This window comes from Cyprinodon tularosa, unplaced genomic scaffold (assembly GCF_016077235.1).
Source record: "Cyprinodon tularosa strain WSP-4 unplaced genomic scaffold, ASM1607723v1 ctg507, whole genome shotgun sequence".
Lineage (NCBI taxonomy): Eukaryota > Metazoa > Chordata > Actinopteri > Cyprinodontiformes > Cyprinodontidae > Cyprinodon > Cyprinodon tularosa.
In genome coordinates this window covers 385959-404852 of record NW_024039238.1, presented here as the reverse complement: position 1 = coordinate 404852, position 18894 = coordinate 385959, and the positions used below count along the sequence as shown (strand labels likewise).

Sequence of the window (18894 nt, the reverse complement as noted above, 5' to 3'; positions counted from 1 at the left end):
ACCCCACTGGCCACCCCACTGGCCACCCCACTGGTTACCCCACTGGCCACCCCACTGGTTACCCCACTGGTTACCCCACTGGTTACCCCACTGGCCAGCCCACTGGTTACCCCACTGGCCAGCCCACTGGTTACCCCACTGGTTACCCCACTGGCCAGCCCACTGGTTACCCCACTGGCCACCCCACTGGCCACCCCACTGGTTACCCCACTGGTTACCCCACTGGTTACCCCACTGGCCACCCCACTGGTTACCCCACTGGTTACCCCACTGGTTACCCCACTGGCCACCCCACTGGTTACCCCACTGGTTACCCCACTGGTTACCCCACTGGCCAGCCCACTGGTTACCCCACTGGCCAGCCCACTGGTTACCCCACTGGTTACCCCACTGGCCAGCCCACTGGTTACCCCACTGGCCACCCCACTGGCCACCCCACTGGTTACCCCACTGGTTACCCCACTGGTTACCCCACTGGCCACCCCACTGGTTACCCCACTGGTTACCCCACTGGTTACCCCACTGGCCACCCCACTGGCCACCCCACTGGTTATCCCACTGGCCAGCCCACGGGTTACCCCACTGGCCACCCCACTGGTTACCCCACTGGCCACCCCACTGGTTATCCCACTGGCCACCCCACTGGCCAGCCCACTGGTTACCCCACTGGTTACCCCACTGGCCACCCCACTGGTTACCCCACTGGCCAGCCCACTGGTTACCCCACTGGCCAGCCCACTGGCCAGCCCACTGGTTACCCCACTGGCCAGCCCACTGGTTACCCCACTGGCCAGCCCACTGGTTACCCCACTGGCCACCCCACTGGTTACCCCACTGGCCAGCCCACTGGTTACCCCACTGGCCAGCCCACTGGTTACCCCACTGGTTACCCCACTGGCCAGCCCACTGGTTACCCCACTGGCCACCCCACTGGTTACCCCACTGCCCACCCCACTGGCCACCCCACTGGTTACCCCACTGGCCAGCCCACTGGTTACCCCACTGCCCACCCCACTGGCCACCCCACTGGTTACCCCACTGGTTACCCCACTGGTTACCCCACTGGCCAGCCCACTGGTTACCCCACTGGCCAGCCCACTGGTTACCCCACTGGCCACCCCACTGGCCAGCCCACGGGTTATCCCACTGGCCAGCCCACGGGTTACCCCACTGGTTACCCCACTGGTTACCCCACTGGCCAGCCCACTGGTTACCCCACTGGCCACCCCACTGGCCACCCCACTGGTTACCCCACTGCCCACCCCACTGGCCACCCCACTGGTTACCCCACTGGTTACCCCACTGGTTACCCCACTGGCCACCCCACTGGTTACCCCACTGGTTACGCCACTGGCCACCCCACTGGTTATCCCACTGGTTACCCTACTGGCCACCCCACTGGTTATCCCACTGATTATCCCACTGGCCACCCCACTGGTTATCCCACTGGTTACCCTACTGGCCACCCCACTGGCCACCCCACTGGTTATCCCACTGGTTACCCTACTGGCCACCCCACCGGCCACCCCACTGGCCAGCCCACTGGTTACCCCACTGGCCACCCCACTGGTTACCCCACTGCCCACCCCACTGGCCACCCCACTGGTTACCCCACTGGCCAGCCCACTGGTTACCCCACTGCCCACCCCACTGGCCACCCCACTGGTTACCCCACTGGTTACCCCACTGGTTACCCCACTGGCCAGCCCACTGGTTACCCCACTGGCCAGCCCACTGGTTACCCCACTGGTTACCCCACTGGCCAGCCCACTGGTTACCCCACTGGCCACCCCACTGGCCACCCCACTGGTTACCCCACTGGTTACCCCACTGGCCACCCCACTGGTTACCCCACTGGTTACCCCACTGGTTACCCCACTGGCCACCCCACTGGTTACCCCACTGGTTACGCCACTGGCCACCCCACTGGTTATCCCACTGGTTACCCTACTGGCCACCCCACTGGTTATCCCACTGGTTATCCCACTGGCCACCCCACTGGTTATCCCACTGGTTACCCTACTGGCCACCCCACTGGCCACCCCACTGGTTATCCCACTGGTTACCCTACTGGCCACCCCACCGGCCAGCCCACTGCCCAGTGTAAATTGTAGTAGCATCAGTTTAGCATTTCCTCCCATTCTGCACAGCCAGCGTTGTAACATTAAACATCCCACAGTAAACCGGGATCTGAGGAGGTGTTACTGAAGTCTTTCTCATTTCTACAGGCAGGTTTAACACTATAGTAGATTCAAACCCTGAAATTATGGCTTTTAGTTTCAGTGGCCACCCAAGGTTTTTAGTGGCCCCATCTGGCCCCTTATGAAACATTTCTTGAGGCGACACTGGACAGAACACGGGATCCTTCTACAACAGAACCAGAACTAAACCGAAGCGCTGAAGGTTTTAAACCTTCTCAGGTTAAACGTTTTAGAACATCTAATAAATTAGATTTTTTTCTGTTTTTTCTCCGTGCTGATGGTGTCTGACTGTAGCTCCTCACGCTGAAGCCTTCAGGGCAGCCGAGGCTCAGATTAGCCGTGACTCATTCATGACTCGTGCTGCTAGGATTGTCACAACATGGAGACAGAGGCAGAGCTGCTTCCTGCTCAGGGCTCCGTTCTTTAATTAGAAGCTGATGGATGACGCAGATCTTCACCCTGACGTTTCCAGCTGTGACCCCAGCAGCTGGATGTCAGAGATTTGATGAGATTTTAGATTGTCAATACAGTCCAGCAATCACTGAACTCTGATCCACATTCAAGCAGAAGAGACCAGAACCGGACCTTAAACCATCACCTTCCTCCCAGTTCCAGGCCAAACATCCAAATCCAGCCAACAGGGTTTATGCTGAACGCCAAAATGACGTTAATATGATTGATTTTTCAGTTGGACCTTTTAAGGTAGAGAAGGACTGATAGATCGGCCGGTGTTCCGTCAGATGAGCATACCCCGTCAGACCAGCATACCCATAGTCAATACCTGTTTATCCCTTTAGTTTGGTATGAAAAATAGACTTTAAACTACCTCAAAGTAATTACTTACTTTTAGGTGTTTTTTGAAGCGTATGGCGATCTGACCTTAAAAAGTTGTTTTTTGTAAATCACTAAAGGGACACACGCCCTTTAAGGTAGTTCAAAGTCTATTTCTCGTACAAAACTAACGGGGAAAAAACGCAAAACTGACATCTTACGGATGCGTATATACTATGGGTATGCTGTTCTGGCGGGGTATGCTCATCTGACAGAACACAGGCCGATATTTTTGGCTAATTCTAGCTTCATTTTTTTTTGTCTGCTAACTAGCTGACTAGAGATAATTTCTACCCCTTACCCTCTGTCCGAAAAACCAGTATAAACCCAGGAACAACGGGCTTTTAGTTGCCATGGGAACAGCTCACTGACGCACGTCTACTCGGGGCAAAAGACTCGGAAAGCGACCTGCGTTAAAAATCTCCTTGGCTCTGATCGCCTTGCTCTGGGAACCGAGATCCGGGTTGACACACTAATTTACGTGATACCATTGAACGCAACTTCGGACGTCAACACGGCGCACCAGTCGCTTCTGATCTAACAAGCAGAATCAACTATTTCCATTGGATAAACATGGAGCAGCTCTGCTGAGACGGATTCAAACAGATAATAGAGAAACAATAAAGCACACTGGCTAAGCCCTGACTTCCTGACATGATGCTCTCCATTGTTTACTTCCCTGATTTCAGTCGAACAGGTGACATCATTAACGCTAACCCAGCGTGATGATGTCACCAGACACGCAGCTGCCTGTAAGGGGGTTAGACCAGCTTTTTCTGCCAGTGGGAAGGGAGCCAAATAGCGAATGTTAGCGGGTTAGCGTTAACCTGCTATTGTCAGTGGGAGAGAGGCTAGAAGGAGATCAAATTCTCAGGATCCGGGTTTTCTTTTATATAAACATCTCAGTTATTTTCTTAATATTGGGTTGTTTAAACTGAAAACTGCATAACATTTATCATTCCGTCATTTCAATCACGTTAATGTGGAGGAAAAAAAGGGCGCTACGAATCAGCCCAAAAACGTCGGCTACAGGTATCAGGGATCAGTTAGACTGATGTCAAAAATAATCCTGCAACGCTCAATCGCTAATCATTTATTTTACATGTAAATATTTAATTACAAACGTCCTGATTCTAAGCAGCGGATTGAGAATCAGACGCAGGATGGAAACTAGCGATAGCTAACTCTTGCTACAAGCTAGCTGTCTCTAGATGAATGCGTTCTGAACTTTTAAACTATTAAACAATAAAATCAACACAAACAAAAGATAATCAATCTTAATCCGATCATATTTATTATTTTATTTTATACTTTTTACAGCCTGATTAAGCTTTTTAGCTTCACTTAGCAGCTAACAGAGGTTAGCAGACTAACCCTGCAGCTAATGATCGTAAACAGAAAGAAAATTTTAGTTTGAACCAGGAGAGGTTTAACTAAACTATTGTTCAAACATTTTTACAGACCAATGAAGGTGTTTTAATTGTAAAATACTAAAGCTTTCTATTTTTTTTTTAGTTTTTGAACAGAGTTTGTTCTTTTTCCAGGAGATTTCAGGTTTTAACGGGTTACAGAGTTGTTTAAAGATTATTTCAATAATCCGTTAATCCTGAGATATTATTTAAGCCCTAGCTGACCGCTAAAATGACCGTCTTTTCTACGGTGCCAAAAGGAGCCATGCGGTGTTTACAGTTTACAAAATTTCTGACATTTTGAACTGAAAAAGCTTCTTGGATGGGAAGAGGAACGTCTTCAAACTTGGAAACAAAGTCCAGTAGATTGATTTTTACTTTTTTGGAATCCAGAAAGAAAGGTGAAGGCTTTTTTAAGTAAAAAAAAAGTTAAAATCTCATCACCTTTTTCTAGTTTCAATTATTTTTATTTCAGATTTCTTGAGCATGCGTCTTAAATAATAATAACCCTGAAGTTTCCATTTTCTGAGTAAAATAACAGCTGGAAAAGAAGCTTTTTTTAGAACAACTAGTTTGTTTTTCCAGAAAACTTTTGTGAAATAACTTCACTCTAATTATAGAGCTAAAACATCAAAGAGAATATCATCAACATAAAATCTTTTTAAAGTGGTGATAGAATGATTCTATAGGGTATCTGGTCCTTCAGGTCTCTAATAGGGTGATAGAATGATTCTATAGGGTATCTGGTCTATCGGGTCTCTATTAGGGTGATAGAATGATTCTATAGGGTATCTGGTCCTTCAGGTCACTAATAGGGTGATAGAATGATTCTATAGGGTATCTGGCCCTTCAGGTCTCTAATAGGGTGATAGAATGCTTCTATAGGGTATCTGGTCCTTCAGGTCTCTAATAGGGTGATAGAATGATTCTATAGGGTATCTGGTCCTTCAGGTCTCTAATAGGGCGGTAGAATGATTCTATAGGGTATCTGGTCCTTCAGGTCTCTAATAGGGTGATAGAATGATTCTATAGGGTATCTGGTCCTTCAGGTCTCTAATAGGGCGATAGAATGATTCTATAGGGTATCTGGTCCTTCAGGTCTCTAATAGGGTGATAGAATGATTCTATAGGGTATCTGGTCCTTCAGGTCTCTAATAGGGTGATAGAATGATTCTATAGGGTATCTGGTCCTTCAGGTCTCTAATAGGGTGATAGAATGATTCTATAGGGTATCTGGTCCTTCAGGTCTCTAATAGGGTGATAGAATGATTCTATAGGGTATCTGGTCCTTCAGGTCTCTAATAGGGTGATAGAATGATTCTATAGGGTATCTGGTCCTTCAGGTCTCTAATAGGGTGATAGAATGATTCTATAGGGTATCTGGTCCCTTCAGGTCTCTAATAGGGTGATAGAATGATTCTATAGGGTATCTGGTCCTTCAGGTCTCTAATAGGGTGATAGAATGATTCTATAGGGTATCTGGTCCTTCAGGTCTCTAATAGGGTGATAGAATGATTCTATAGGGTATCTGGTCCTTCAGGTCTCTAATAGGGCGATAGAATGATTCTATAGGGTATCTGGTCCTTCAGGTCTCTAATAGGGCGATAGAATGATTCTATAGGGTATCTGGTCCTTCAGGTCTCTAATAGGGTGATAGAATGATTCTATAGGGTATCTGGTCCTTCAGGTCTCTAATAGGGTGATAGAATGATTCTATAGGGTATCTGGTCCTTCAGGTCTCTAATAGGGTGATAGAATGATTCTATAGGGTATCTGGTCCTTCATGTCTCTAATAGGGTGATAGAATGATTCTATAGGGTATCTGGTCCTTCAGGTCTCTAATAGGGTGATAGAATGATTCTATAGGGTATCTGGTCCATCAGGTCTCTAATAGGGTGATAGAATGATTCTATAGGGTATCTGGTCCTTCAGGTCTATAATAGGGTGATAGAATGATTCTATAGGGTATCTGGTCCTTCAGGTCTCTAATAGGGTGATAGAATGATTCTATAGGGTATCTGGTCCTTCAGGTCTCTAATAGGGTGATAGAATGATTCTATAGGGTATCTGGTCCTTCAGGTCTATAATAGGGTGATAGAATGATTCTATAGGGTATCTGGTCCTTCAGGTCTCTAATAGGGTGATAGAATGATTCTATAGGGTATCTGGTCCTTCAGGTCTCTAATAGGGTGATAGAATGATTCTATAGGGTATCTGGTCCTTCAGGTCTCTAATAGGGTGATAGAATGATTCTATAGGGTATCTGGTCCTTCAGGTCTCTAATAGGGTGATAGAATGATTCTATAGGGTATCTGGTCCTTCAGGTCTCTAATAGGGTGATAGAATGATTCTATAGGGTATCTGGTCCATCAGGTCTCTAATAGGGTGATAGAATGATTCTATAGGGTATCTGGTCCTTCAGGTCTATAATAGGGTGATAGAATGATTCTATAGGGTATCTGGTCCTTCAGGTCTCTAATAGGGTGATAGAATGATTCTATAGGGTATCTGGTCCTTCAGGTCTCTAATAGGGTGATAGAATGATTCTATAGGGTATCTGGTCCTTCAGGTCTCTAATAGGGTGATAGAATGATTCTATAGGGTATCTGGTCCTTCAGGTCTCTAATAGGGTGTGTAACATTGGTTGGGCTGAAAATGGCATATTAGCTGTTCTATGAGCCCTAATGCAGCCTGGTTAAAAGCCCTAGAATGAAACCACAGCTTTTCTTCCTTTATGGTTTGATCATGAATATTTAGATGAGCTGTGCTCTGATTGGTTGGTTTACAACGAGCCAAGCTGCTGAGCATCATCATAGCAACAAGCACTCACTCACTGAAACATCAGATTGTTGATATGGTAGGGGGACCAGACGTCCTCTTTTTCCCGGACATGTCCTACTTTTCAGACCTAAAAAAATGTCCGGGGGGAATTTCAAAATTATCCGGGATTTTAGTCGACTGCAGTGCAGCAGGTAGTGGAAACAGCTAGGTTTTTAAAGCTGTCTTCGGTAAAATGCTTCCAGCAAATAAACAGCTGAGCATCAAACTCTGCAGGGATCTTCTGATAGACCAAAATAATCCATGCTTGTCGAGTCTTTGAATCCTTGGAAACAATGTGAAAATGTTCCCCTTCCTCCAGTCAGCCAGGAATGGTGCTCCCGTGGTACTGACTCATTTTAGAGAAACTTCCTGCTTTCTAATTCTTGCAGCAGTAAACCCAACTGTAGGCTAAACAGCTAAACTGCTGTCTTCCATCTACCGTGAACCAGTGGGCTGGTTTGGATGTTAATTTGAGGGCGTGATAAAAGTACAGACCAGAACCAAATAAAGCAACATCCCCAAGTTTACGTCAACTCGTTGCTTCGTTTGGATTCACCCGTTTTATGGTGGAAGTTTAGAATAGTGAGATTAACAGATAAAGGAGGTGTTGATGGTTTGAACTTCTCTGTACGTCTATTTCACCCTCTGAACTATCGTTATTCATCTATGAACATGGAAACTCTGCATCTATGACCCCTTTATGGCTTTTTTCCCCCCTGATCCACAGAAAGTTCACTCTAACTCCTCATTATTAACTCACCTCTGCCTTATTAAACCTCATGTGGTTCCCCATGATGTGGAACTCGATGGCTCCGGGACCCCGGTAGCCTTTGACCCTGTGAGCGTTGAAGGGCAGCGGGTAGCCCAGCTGGTATCCCAGCGGCAGGGCGAAGCGGAGGTGGTGCTCATCGCCGAAGCGGTACAGCATGTTGAGCACCGTGCTGCTGGCCGTCTTGTGGGTCTTGAGGAACATGATGTGGGTGTGGGGCTGACAGGATCCCAGAGACGGGCCCTGAGCGTCAGGGGACGAAAAGATGGAGCGTGCAGCAGGTTGGACGCTGCTGTAGGAAGGAAGAGTTTCACAAGTAATTAATTAATTAAATGATTTCATCTTTTGTTCTTTGAGAAGATCTACAAGCTCCAAAGTAAGGAGTTTGTGTTAAAAAGCGGAGCTCTTTAATCATTGTTAAAGGAAAACAGTATTTTAAAAAGTTTTTCATGTCATGTTTCAAACAAGAAAGAGTTCATTGTCAGCCTGATTCAGCAAAACATAAAAACAGAGAAAAAGCTGCAGCCAGTTCAGCCAAACAGGCGGAATTTCTCCCCAATAGAAGATTTATTCTGCCAAAAACCAAGAGCACATAAATATTTGTTTCTGCTCTCACACTGCAATAAATTAAAATCTAAATAAGGTATTTTTTCTTGAATTTGGGAGGAAAAGAGAACGGGCGACGTATCGTTCTACCTCTGCTGCAGACCCAAGGCAGCTTAATCTGTAGCTCAGATTACAGATTAACGTGCAGAAAAGATTGTTTACCTTTTGTTGAAGATGACTCCCAGCAGCTGACCAGCAAAGGCGATGGCCAGAAAAAGCAGCAGAGCTTTCCACATCCAAACTGGTCCCAGACGACCACAGAGCAGCCACCGCAGCATCCTGGGAGGAAGAGGAGGAAGAGGAAGACTGCTGAAGAAAGTGGATGGATGGAGGAATCAGGAGATGCTCTGGTCTGCCTGCATCGCTGCATTTCTCCATGGCTGCATTTCTCCATGGCTGCATGAATCCATGGCTGCATGGCTCCATGGCTGCATGAATCCATGGCTGCATGGCTCCATGGCTGCATGGTTACATGGCTGCATGGTTACATGGCTGCATGGTTACATGGCTGCATGGTTACATGGCTGCATGGTTACATGGCTGCATGGCTGCATTGCTCCATGGCTGCATGGCTCCATGGCTGCATTGCTCCATGGCTGCATGAATCCATGGCTGCATGGCTCCATGGCTGCATGAATCCATGGCTGCATGGCTGCATGGTTACATGGCTGCATGGTTACATGGCTGCATGGTTACATGCCTGCATGGTTACATGGCTGCATGGCTGCATTGCTCCATGGCTGCATGGCTCCATGGCTCCATGGCTGCATGGCTCCATGGCTGCATGGTTACATGGCTGCATGGTTACATGGCTGCATGGTTACATGGCTGCATGGTTACATGCCTGCATGGTTACATGGCTGCATGGCTGCATTGCTCCATGGCTGCATGGCTCCATGGCTGCATGGCTCCATGGCTGCATGAATCCATGGCTGCATGGCTCCATGGCTGCATGGTTACATGGCTGCATGGTTACATGGCTGCATGGTTACATGGCTGCATGGTTACATGGCTGCATGGTTACATGGCTGCATTGCTCCATGGCTGCATGGTTACAAGGCTGCATGGTTACATGGCTGCATGGTTACATGGCTGCATGGTTACATGGCTGCATGGTTACATGGCTGCATGGTTACATGGCTGCATGGTTACATGGCTGCATGGTTACATGGCTGCATTGCTCCATGGCTGCATGGCTCCATGGCTGCATGGCTCCATGGCTGCATGGCTCCATGGCTGCATGAATCCATGGCTCCATGGCTGCATGGCTCCATGGCTGCATGGCTCCATTGCTGCATGGCTCCATGGCTCCATGGCTGCATGAATCCATGGCTGCATGGCTCCATGGCTGCATGGCTCCATGAATCCATGGCTGCATGAATCCATGGCTGCATAGCTGCATGAATCCATGGCTGCATGGCTCCATGGCTGCATGGCTCCATGAATCCATGGCTGCATAGCTGCATGAATCCATGGCTGCATGGCTCCATGGCTGCATGGCTGCATGAATCCATGGCTGCATAGCTGCATGAATCCATGGCTGCATGGCTCCATGGCTGCATGGCTCCATGAATCCATGGCTGCATAGCTGCATGAATCCATGGCTGCATAGCTGCATGAATCCATGGCTGCATGGCTCCATGGCTGCATGGCTCCATGTATCCATGGCTGCATAGCTGCATGAATCCATGGCTGCATGAATCCATGGCTGCATGGCTCCATGAATCCATGGCTGCATAGCTGCATGAATCCATGGCTGCATGGCTCCATGGCTGCATAGCTACATGAATCCATGGCTGCATAGCTGCATGAATCCATGGCTGCATGGCTCCATGGCTGCATGGCTGCATGGCTCCATGAATCCATGGCTGCATGAATCCATGGCTGCATGAATCCATGGCTGCATGGCTGCATGGCTCCATGGCTGCATAGCTGCATGAATCCATGGCTGCATGGCTCCATGAATCCATGGCTGCATGAATCCATGGCTGTATGGCTCCATAGCTGCATTAATCCATGGCTGCATGGCTCCATGGCTGCATGGCTGCATAGCTGCATGAATCCATGGCTGCATGGCTCCATGGCTGCATAGCTGCATGAATCCTTGGCTGCATGGCTCCATGAATCCATGGCTGCATGGCTCCATGAATCCATGGCTGCATGGCTCCATGGCTGCATGGCTGCATAGCTGCATGAATCCATGGCTGCATGGCTCCATGGCTGCATGGCTGCATGGCTGCATAGCTGCATGAATCCATGGCTGCATGGCTCCATGGCTGCATGGCTCCATGGCTGCATAGCTGCATGAATCCATGGCTGCATGGCTCCATGGCTGCATGAATCCATGGCTGCATAGCTGCATGAATCCATGGCTGCATGGCTGCATGAATCCATGGCTGCATAGCTGCATGAATCCAAGGCTGCATGGCTGCATGGCTCCAAGAATCAATGGCTGCATGGCTGCATGAATCCATGGCTGCATGGCTGCATGGCTCCATGAATCCAAGGCTGCATGGCTGCATGGCTCCATGAATCCATGGCTGCATGGCTGCATGAATCCATGGCTGCATGGCTGCATAGCTGCATGAATCCAAGGCTGCATGGCTGCATGGCTCCATGAATCCATGGCTGCATGGCTGCATGAATCCATGGCTGCATAGCTGCATGAATCCATGGCTGCATGGCTCCATGGCTGCATGGCTCCATGAATCCATGGCTGCACAGCTGCATGAATCCATGGCTGCATGGCTCCATGAATCCATGGCTGCATGAATCCATGGCTGCATAGCTGCATGAATCCATGGCTGCATGGCTACATGAATCCATGGCTGCATGAATCCATGGATCCATGGCTGCATAGCTGCATGAATCCATGGCTGCATGAATCCATGGCTGCATGAATCCATGGCTGCATAGCTGCATGAATCCATGGCTGCATGGCTCCATGAATCCATGGCTGCATGAATCCATGGCTGCATGGCTCCATGGCTGCATGAATCCATGGCTGCATGGCTGCATGAATCCATGGCTGCATGGCTCCATGGCTGCATGGCTCCATGGCTGCATGGCTGCATGAATCCATGGCTGCATGGCTCCATGGCTGCATGGCTCCATGGCTGCATGGCTCCATGGCTGCATGGCTCCATGAATCCATGGCTGCATGGCTCCATGGCTGCATGGCTCCATGGCTGCATGAATCCATGGCTGCATGGCTCCATGGCTGCATGGCTGCATGGCTCCATAGCTGCAAAGCTGCATGGCATAATGAATCCATGGCTGCATGGCTCCATGGCTGCATGGCTCCATGGCTGCATGGCTCCATGGCTGCATGAATCCATGGCTGCATGGCTCCATGGCTGCATGGCTCCATAGCTGCAAAGCTGCATGGCATAATGAATCCATGGCTGCATGGCTGCATGAATCCATGGCTGCATGGCTCCATGGCTCCATGGCTACATGGCTCCATGGCTGCATGGCTGCATTAATCCATGGCTGCATGGCTCCATGGCTCCATGGCTGCATTAATCCATGGCTGCATGGCTCCATGGCTCCATGGCTGCATGAATCCATGGCTACATGGCTGCATTAATCCATGGCTACATGGCTCCATGGCTCCATGGCTGCATGAATCCATGGCTCCATGGCTGCATGAATCCATGGCTGCATGGCTGCATTAATCCATGGCTGCATGGCTCCATGGCTCCATGGCTGCATTAATCCATGGCTGCATGGCTCCATGGCTCCATGGCTGCATGAATCCATGGCTCCATGGCTGCATGAATCCATGGCTCCATGGCTGCATTAATCCATGGCTGCATGGCTCCATGGCTCCATGGCTGCATGAATCCATGGCTACATGGCTCCATGGCTGCATGGCTGCATTAATCCATGGCTGCATGGCTCCATGGCTGCATGGCTCCATGGCTGCATGGCTCCATGGCTGCATGGCTCCATGGCTGCATGGCTCCATGGCTGCATGGCTCCATGAATCCATGGCTGCATGAATCCATGGCTCCATGGCTGCATGAATCCATGGCTGCATGGCTCCATGGCTCCATAGCTGCATGGCTTAATGAATGCTTGGTTGCATGGCTGCATAGCGGTATGGCTGCCGCCTGTTTAAAGTGTTTTTAGAAACAGTCCCATCAGCAGCAGCAGACATTTAGCAGGGCAAGACCTCTGCCATCTTTCTAATTACGGAAGCAGAAGCAGAGGTGGAACACAGCTGGGATCAAACGGGTTCATCCCAGCAGAATTCCTGACGTCGTCAGTCAGCACAAGAGATTCCCGTCCGGGCGAGTCCAGACCTGTCCCCATGCACGGCGCTCCCAGGCGCCTCGCATTGCCTCACCCACCACTGAACTCAAAGTCCCTGAAGGGTCCTGAACTGTGAGGCGTGTCTCTGTGTTAGCAAACATCAGCGGATCAGAACCCTGCAGAACCAACAGGGAATCAGGTTCTGCAGGGTTCCTGTTCCGGTTGGACTGGGAGACGCCCGGAGCTTGATGGCTTCCATGATGAAAAGCAGCTCCACTGGATTGTTGTTTAGATTACGGGTCAAACAGAGATATATCAGGTTTTCTAAAAGCACTGAACCTTTGAGGTTCTGCAGAACCAGTGGATCCGACCCAACTGGGTTTTCTTTTTCCTGTTCGGCGATGTTTGTTCTTACTCTTACATGATAAAAATGAGACAACTTAAACAATAAATAAACCTTTAAACAAAGAATACATTAACAGTGGATGGCAGGTAGAGGGATTAGCCTCTGACCTCTGACCTTTACCGATACTTTAGAAAAGGAGCCAAAACAAGACCCTGCTGATGATCCGTCTCTACACTGGAACTTATTGAATACATCATGTGATGCTAACATACAGTCACTCCCTAATGTGACTGTGGGTGGTTTTTGGCCTGGAGTTGATGTCATCAGACGGTGCCCAACCTTCACAGGGTGTTTCGACCCTTAACCGCTACACCCTCCAGCTGGCGGGTCAGCAGTGGTGGCCAGGTCACTGCCCATCATCTCCAGGCCTCCAGCCCCCCTCCTCCCTCTTAAACCACAACCAGCATGAGGCTCTCTCTGCTGCCTCCCCAATCCTGCGCACAGCTGTCTTCCTCTCCTTGCCAGATATTCCAAGTGCAGTGAGCACAGACCACATTGACTGTGCTGGGAATCCTCTGCATCCGACCTCCACTGGAAACAGCCATGCTTGCCAGCCTTTGTCTTTGCAGTCCATGATGAGGTCTTGGTATTTTAGGTTCTTCCTCTCATGGGCCTCCTCACAGCCTTCCTCCCAAGGCACAGTCAGTTCCACCAGGATGATCTTTTTGGCTTGCTCTGACCAGATGACAATGTCAGGCCTCAAGGTGGTCTGGACGATGGGTGGGAAAGTGAGCTTCTTCCCCAGGTCGACTTTCATCTCCCACCCCTGTGCCCCCTGGAGGATGTTGGTTCTGGCTCTTTTATTAGAGAGTGGCTTTTCTCCTGCCCTGATGAATTGCATTGATGGTATTTGCAGCTTAATTGGCTGTGGTCTTCTCCTAGCCTGCTCGAAAATGTCAGCCATCACTCGAAGCACTTGGTCATGCCGCCACCTATATCTCCCCTGGGCCAGAGCGATTTGGCACCCTGCTAAAATGTGGGCCAGTGTCCCCTTCTTTCTGCACAACTTGCAGAGCGGGTCCTCCCTCAAGCCCCACCTGGCTAAGTTCGCTGGTGATGGAAGCGTGTCATACACGGATCTCAGGAGGAAGCTAACACGGAAAGGTTCCAGCCTCCAGAGCTCAGTCCATGTGACCCTTCTGTTTGGGAGGTCCCATCTGGTCCATGTTCCCTGGGTCGCCAGCTCCACAGCCTTAGCCCTCCTTTTCTCCTCCTCCTGGTGACGAACTTCCACTTGTACCATCTCCCGCTTCTGCTGGACGCTTGCCTTCCTCCACCGTGTGAAGTGAGATGTTCCCAGTCCTTGTCGACCAATGCAGACACTACCAATGATGTCTCTCAACTCCAGGGAGCTCTCAGCTTGTCTGACTGCAGTGTCGGCTGCCCACTTACGGCCTGTTCGTGTTGTGACTCCTGCATTGCTTACTTGCTCATCCTTTGAGTCTCTGAGCATCATTGCGACCTTGCACTTGGCCACTTTGAACTCCTCCACCACAGAGGAAAATGGAAGTTGGAGCTGTCCTGATCTAATGTAGAGCCCAACTGCAGTGAAGCTGGGAGGGATACCTAGCCATCGCCTGAGATGTTTATTCACTCTCCTCTCCACTCCCTCCACTGCAGTCACTGGGATTTGATAGACTGTCAACAGCCACATAAGTCTTGGAAGGAGCCCATGCTGGTATATCCAGGACTTAAATTTGCCGGGTAGGCCTGACTTGTCAATCCTCCTTAGCCACTCGTCCGCCTGATTTGCAGTGTCAGAGATGTTGTTTCTGTCACTGAGGGTGTCATCGTACCACTTCCCCAGGCATTTAATGGGGTTCTCCCTGATTGTAGGGATCTGCTCTCCTTGGACATGCAGTTCGAAAGCCTCTGTTAGTCTCCCCCGCCTTATCACCATGCTCCGTGACTTCCTGGGCTTAAAAGCCATTCTTGCCCACGATGCTAAAGCCCCGAGAGTCTTTAGGATCCACCTTGCCTGCACATGCGTTGTGGTTGTTATGGTGAGGTCATCCATGAATCCTCTCAGTGGGGGTTGTCTGCTTCCTGCTGCTGTAACTGGTCCCTTGGCCTCTGCTGCTGCTGCTGTAATCAGAAGGTTCATCCCCATGATGAACAAAATGGGGGATACTGTGCATCCTGTTACAATGCCTTTCTCCAGTAGCTGCCATGTGGTGGTAAACTTGGCAGTCTGGAACCGCAGCTTGAATGACCCCAGGTAGCTGTTAATCATCTGCCTGATCTTGACGGGGATGTGGTACTGCTCCATAGCCTTGTTGATGAGAGAATGGGGCATGGAACCATATGCATTTGCGAGGTCCAGCCAGACAACTGTTAGGTTGCCCTTGCTCCCCCTGGCCTCCTGGATCAGATGGCTGAGGATGGTGGTGTGTTCCAGGCATCCAGAGAACCCTGGAATCCCCCCCTTCTGGATCGAGGTGTTAATGTATCCATTTGTTGTCATGTAGTTAGTTATTCTTCTCGCCAAGACTGAGAAAAAGATCTTGGCTTCTACACTCAGCAGAGAGATGGCGCGGAACTGGCCGATCTCAGAAGAGTCCTTCTCCTTTGGCACAAAGCAGCCCTCTGACACTCTCCAGGTAGTTGGTATGCTGCCCTTTGCCCAGATTGTCCGGAAGAGCTTCCAAAGTCTACGTAGCAGAAGTGGACACTTCTTGTACACTTTGTAAGGCACTCCGCTTGGTCCAGGGGCTGATGCTGTCCTTGCCTTTTTCACCACCTCCTCCACTTCCTTCCAGGTCGGTTCTCTGGTCACCAAAGGTTCTGAGGGGGGTGGCACCTTGATGATCTTTGGGTGGCTGCTAAGAAGTTCATACCTCTGTGGGTCACAGTGAGTCAACCTCAGAGCCTCTTCAACCTCCTCCTTAGAGCTGCTGAGTGATCCTGATCTTGCCTCTCCTAATAAGGTTTTAGTGAACCTATAAGGGTCTTTGATGAACTGTGCCCTCTTTGCCCCCTTCTTCTTTCTCTGCTTCCGTGTCTGCTCTGCCCTTCTTAGCCTGCGAAGCTGCTCACGAAGCCCTGATGTTAGGTCTCTAATTCCCTCTTTTTCCCCTTCGGTGGCATTCTTGAACTGCCTGGATAGTGCCTTTATCTCTCTCCGCAAGCTCTGCATCTCCTTTTCCCTCCGATTTGGTTGCCGGACATTAGGAGTACTGGTCTTCCTATCCTCGACACCAAACCGCTCCTTGGCCACATTATAGATGATTGCTGTCATCGTTGCCATCTTCTGTTCTGCTGCACCTACCAGAGCAGTTTCAAGAATCTTACAGAGGTCCTCATCCAGCTGCTGCCACTCCTTGTTGCTGTTCATTTTCGGCCATTTTATTCTGTCCTTTGCAGGTTGAGGTTGCTGGGAGGCATCAGAGTTGACCACTGTGTGGTTCAAAGGCAAAGCTGTTGCCAAGAGATCTCCAGTGCTGTGGGGTGCCTCCTGACTGGGGTTCTCCTGCGTCTGACGAGGTGTCTCCACCCTGCGCTGCAACAAAATTGCCTCCTTTCCACACTTGGTCTTGGCTTGATGGATCTTTAGCCCTCTGGTGTTCTTGCATATCTTGCCACATTGGCATCGCACTTCTGGTGCCGTCCTTGTCAGTGTGGTTTGGGTGAGCCTTCTCGTTAACCGTGTATCAGTCCTGGTCTGTACCGATGTGTCCGTCCTTGCGAGTCTCTCATCCTCCCCCCCTCTCGGGAGACTCTGGGGGTATTGCTCATTGTGGTCATTCGTAGCTTGATTTGGTGCCCTCTTGCGAGTGCTGTACATAAGGTTGCTAGCCTCATGCACCCATGCCAGGCTTTCCTGGAGGTCAGCTGTCTCTCCAGCGTCACTGATCTTCCTCAGTTGCCATCCAGCCTTTCCTGGACGTCACTGGTTGCCCAGAAATTACTTATTGAATACATCATGTGATGCTAACATACAGTCACTCCCTAATGTGACTGTGGGTGGTTTTTGGCCTGGAGTTGATGTCATCAGACGGTGCCCAACCTTCACAGGGTGTTTCGACCCTTAACCGCTACACCCTCCAGCTGGCGGGTCAGCAGTGGTGGCCAGGTCACTGCCCATCATCTCCAGGCCTCCAGCCCCCCTCCTCCCTCTTAAACCACAACCAGCATGAGGCTCTCTCTGCTGCCTCCCCAATCCTGCGCACAGCTGTCTTCCTCTCCTTGCCAGATATTCCAAGTGCAGTGAGCACAGACCACATTGACTGTGCTGGGAATCCTCTGCATCCGACCTCCACTGGAAACAGCCATGCTTGCCAGCCTTTGTCTTTGCAGTCCATGATGAGGTCTTGGTATTTTAGGTTCTTCCTCTCATGGGCCTCCTCACAGCCTTCCTCCCAAGGCACAGTCAGTTCCACCAGGATGATCTTTTTGGCTTGCTCTGACCAGATGACAATGTCAGGCCTCAAGGTGGTCTGGACGATGGGTGGGAAAGTGAGCTTCTTCCCCAGGTCGACTTTCATCTCCCACCCCTGTGCCCCCTGGAGGATGTTGGTTCTGGCTCTTTTATTAGAGAGTGGCTTTTCTCCTGCCCTGATGAATTGCATTGATGGTATTTGCAGCTTAATTGGCTGTGGTCTTCTCCTAGCCTGCTCGAAAATGTCAGCCATCACTCGAAGCACTTGGTCATGCCGCCACCTATATCTCCCCTGGGCCAGAGCGATTTGGCACCCTGCTAAAATGTGGGCCAGTGTCCCCTTCTTTCTGCACAACTTGCAGAGCGGGTCCTCCCTCAAGCCCCACCTGGCTAAGTTCGCTGGTGATGGAAGCGTGTCATACACGGATCTCAGGAGGAAGCTAACACGGAAAGGTTCCAGCCTCCAGAGCTCAGTCCATGTGACCCTTCTGTTTGGGAGGTCCCATCTGGTCCATGTTCCCTGGGTCGCCAGCTCCACAGCCTTAGCCCTCCTTTTCTCCTCCTCCTGGTGACGAACTTCCACTTGTACCATCTCCCGCTTCTGCTGGACGCTTGCCTTCCTCCACCGTGTGAAGTGAGATGTTCCCAGTCCTTGTCGACCAATGCAGACACTACCAATGATGTCTCTCAACTCCAGGGAGCTCTCAGCTTGTCTGACTGCAGTGTCGGCTGCCCACTTACGGCCTGTTCGTGTTGTGACTCCTGCATTGCTTACTTGCTCATCCTTTGAGTCTCTGAGCATCATTGCGACCTTGCACTTGGCCACTTTGAACTCCTCCACCACAGAGGAAAATGGAAGTTGGAGCTGTCCTGATCTAATGTAGAGCCCAACTGCAGTGAAGCTGGGAGGGATACCTAGCCATCGCCTGAGATGTTTATTCACTCTCCTCTCCACTCCCTCCACTGCAGTCACTGGGATTTGATAGACTGTCAACAGCCACATAAGTCTTGGAAGGAGCCCATGCTGGTATATCCAGGACTTAAATTTGCCGGGTAGGCCTGACTTGTCAATCCTCCTTAGCCACTCGTCCGCCTGATTTGCAGTGTCAGAGATGTTGTTTCTGTCACTGAGGGTGTCATCGTACCACTTCCCCAGGCATTTAATGGGGTTCTCCCTGATTGTAGGGATCTGCTCTCCTTGGACATGCAGTTCGAAA

The 18894-nt window shown here is 50.2% G+C and overlaps 2 protein-coding genes across 3 annotated transcripts in view; both read right to left on the bottom strand.

Annotated features, from left to right (window-relative positions):
- Positions 1 to 18894, bottom strand: part of gal3st4 (galactose-3-O-sulfotransferase 4) — a 45956-nt gene that overhangs the window by 11169 nt on the left and 15893 nt on the right. For both annotated transcript variants that reach the window (XM_038303170.1, XM_038303169.1), the window contains exons 2-3: positions 8799 to 8915; positions 8022 to 8322 (exon numbers count right to left, since the gene is read on the bottom strand). In XM_038303170.1, coding sequence (XP_038159098.1) covers positions 8022 to 8322; positions 8799 to 8914 — 417 coding nt within the window. In that variant the 5' untranslated portion in view covers position 8915. The remainder of the gene's footprint in view (positions 1 to 8021; positions 8323 to 8798; positions 8916 to 18894) is intronic.
- Positions 15498 to 17107, bottom strand: LOC119795268. Its single transcript, XM_038303171.1, has 2 exons — positions 15761 to 17107; positions 15498 to 15632 (listed from the first exon to the last, which is right to left on the bottom strand). Exons 1-2 carry the CDS (start codon positions 17081 to 17083, stop codon positions 15525 to 15527), a joined length of 1431 nt encoding a protein of 476 aa, XP_038159099.1. The 5' UTR covers positions 17084 to 17107; the 3' UTR covers positions 15498 to 15524.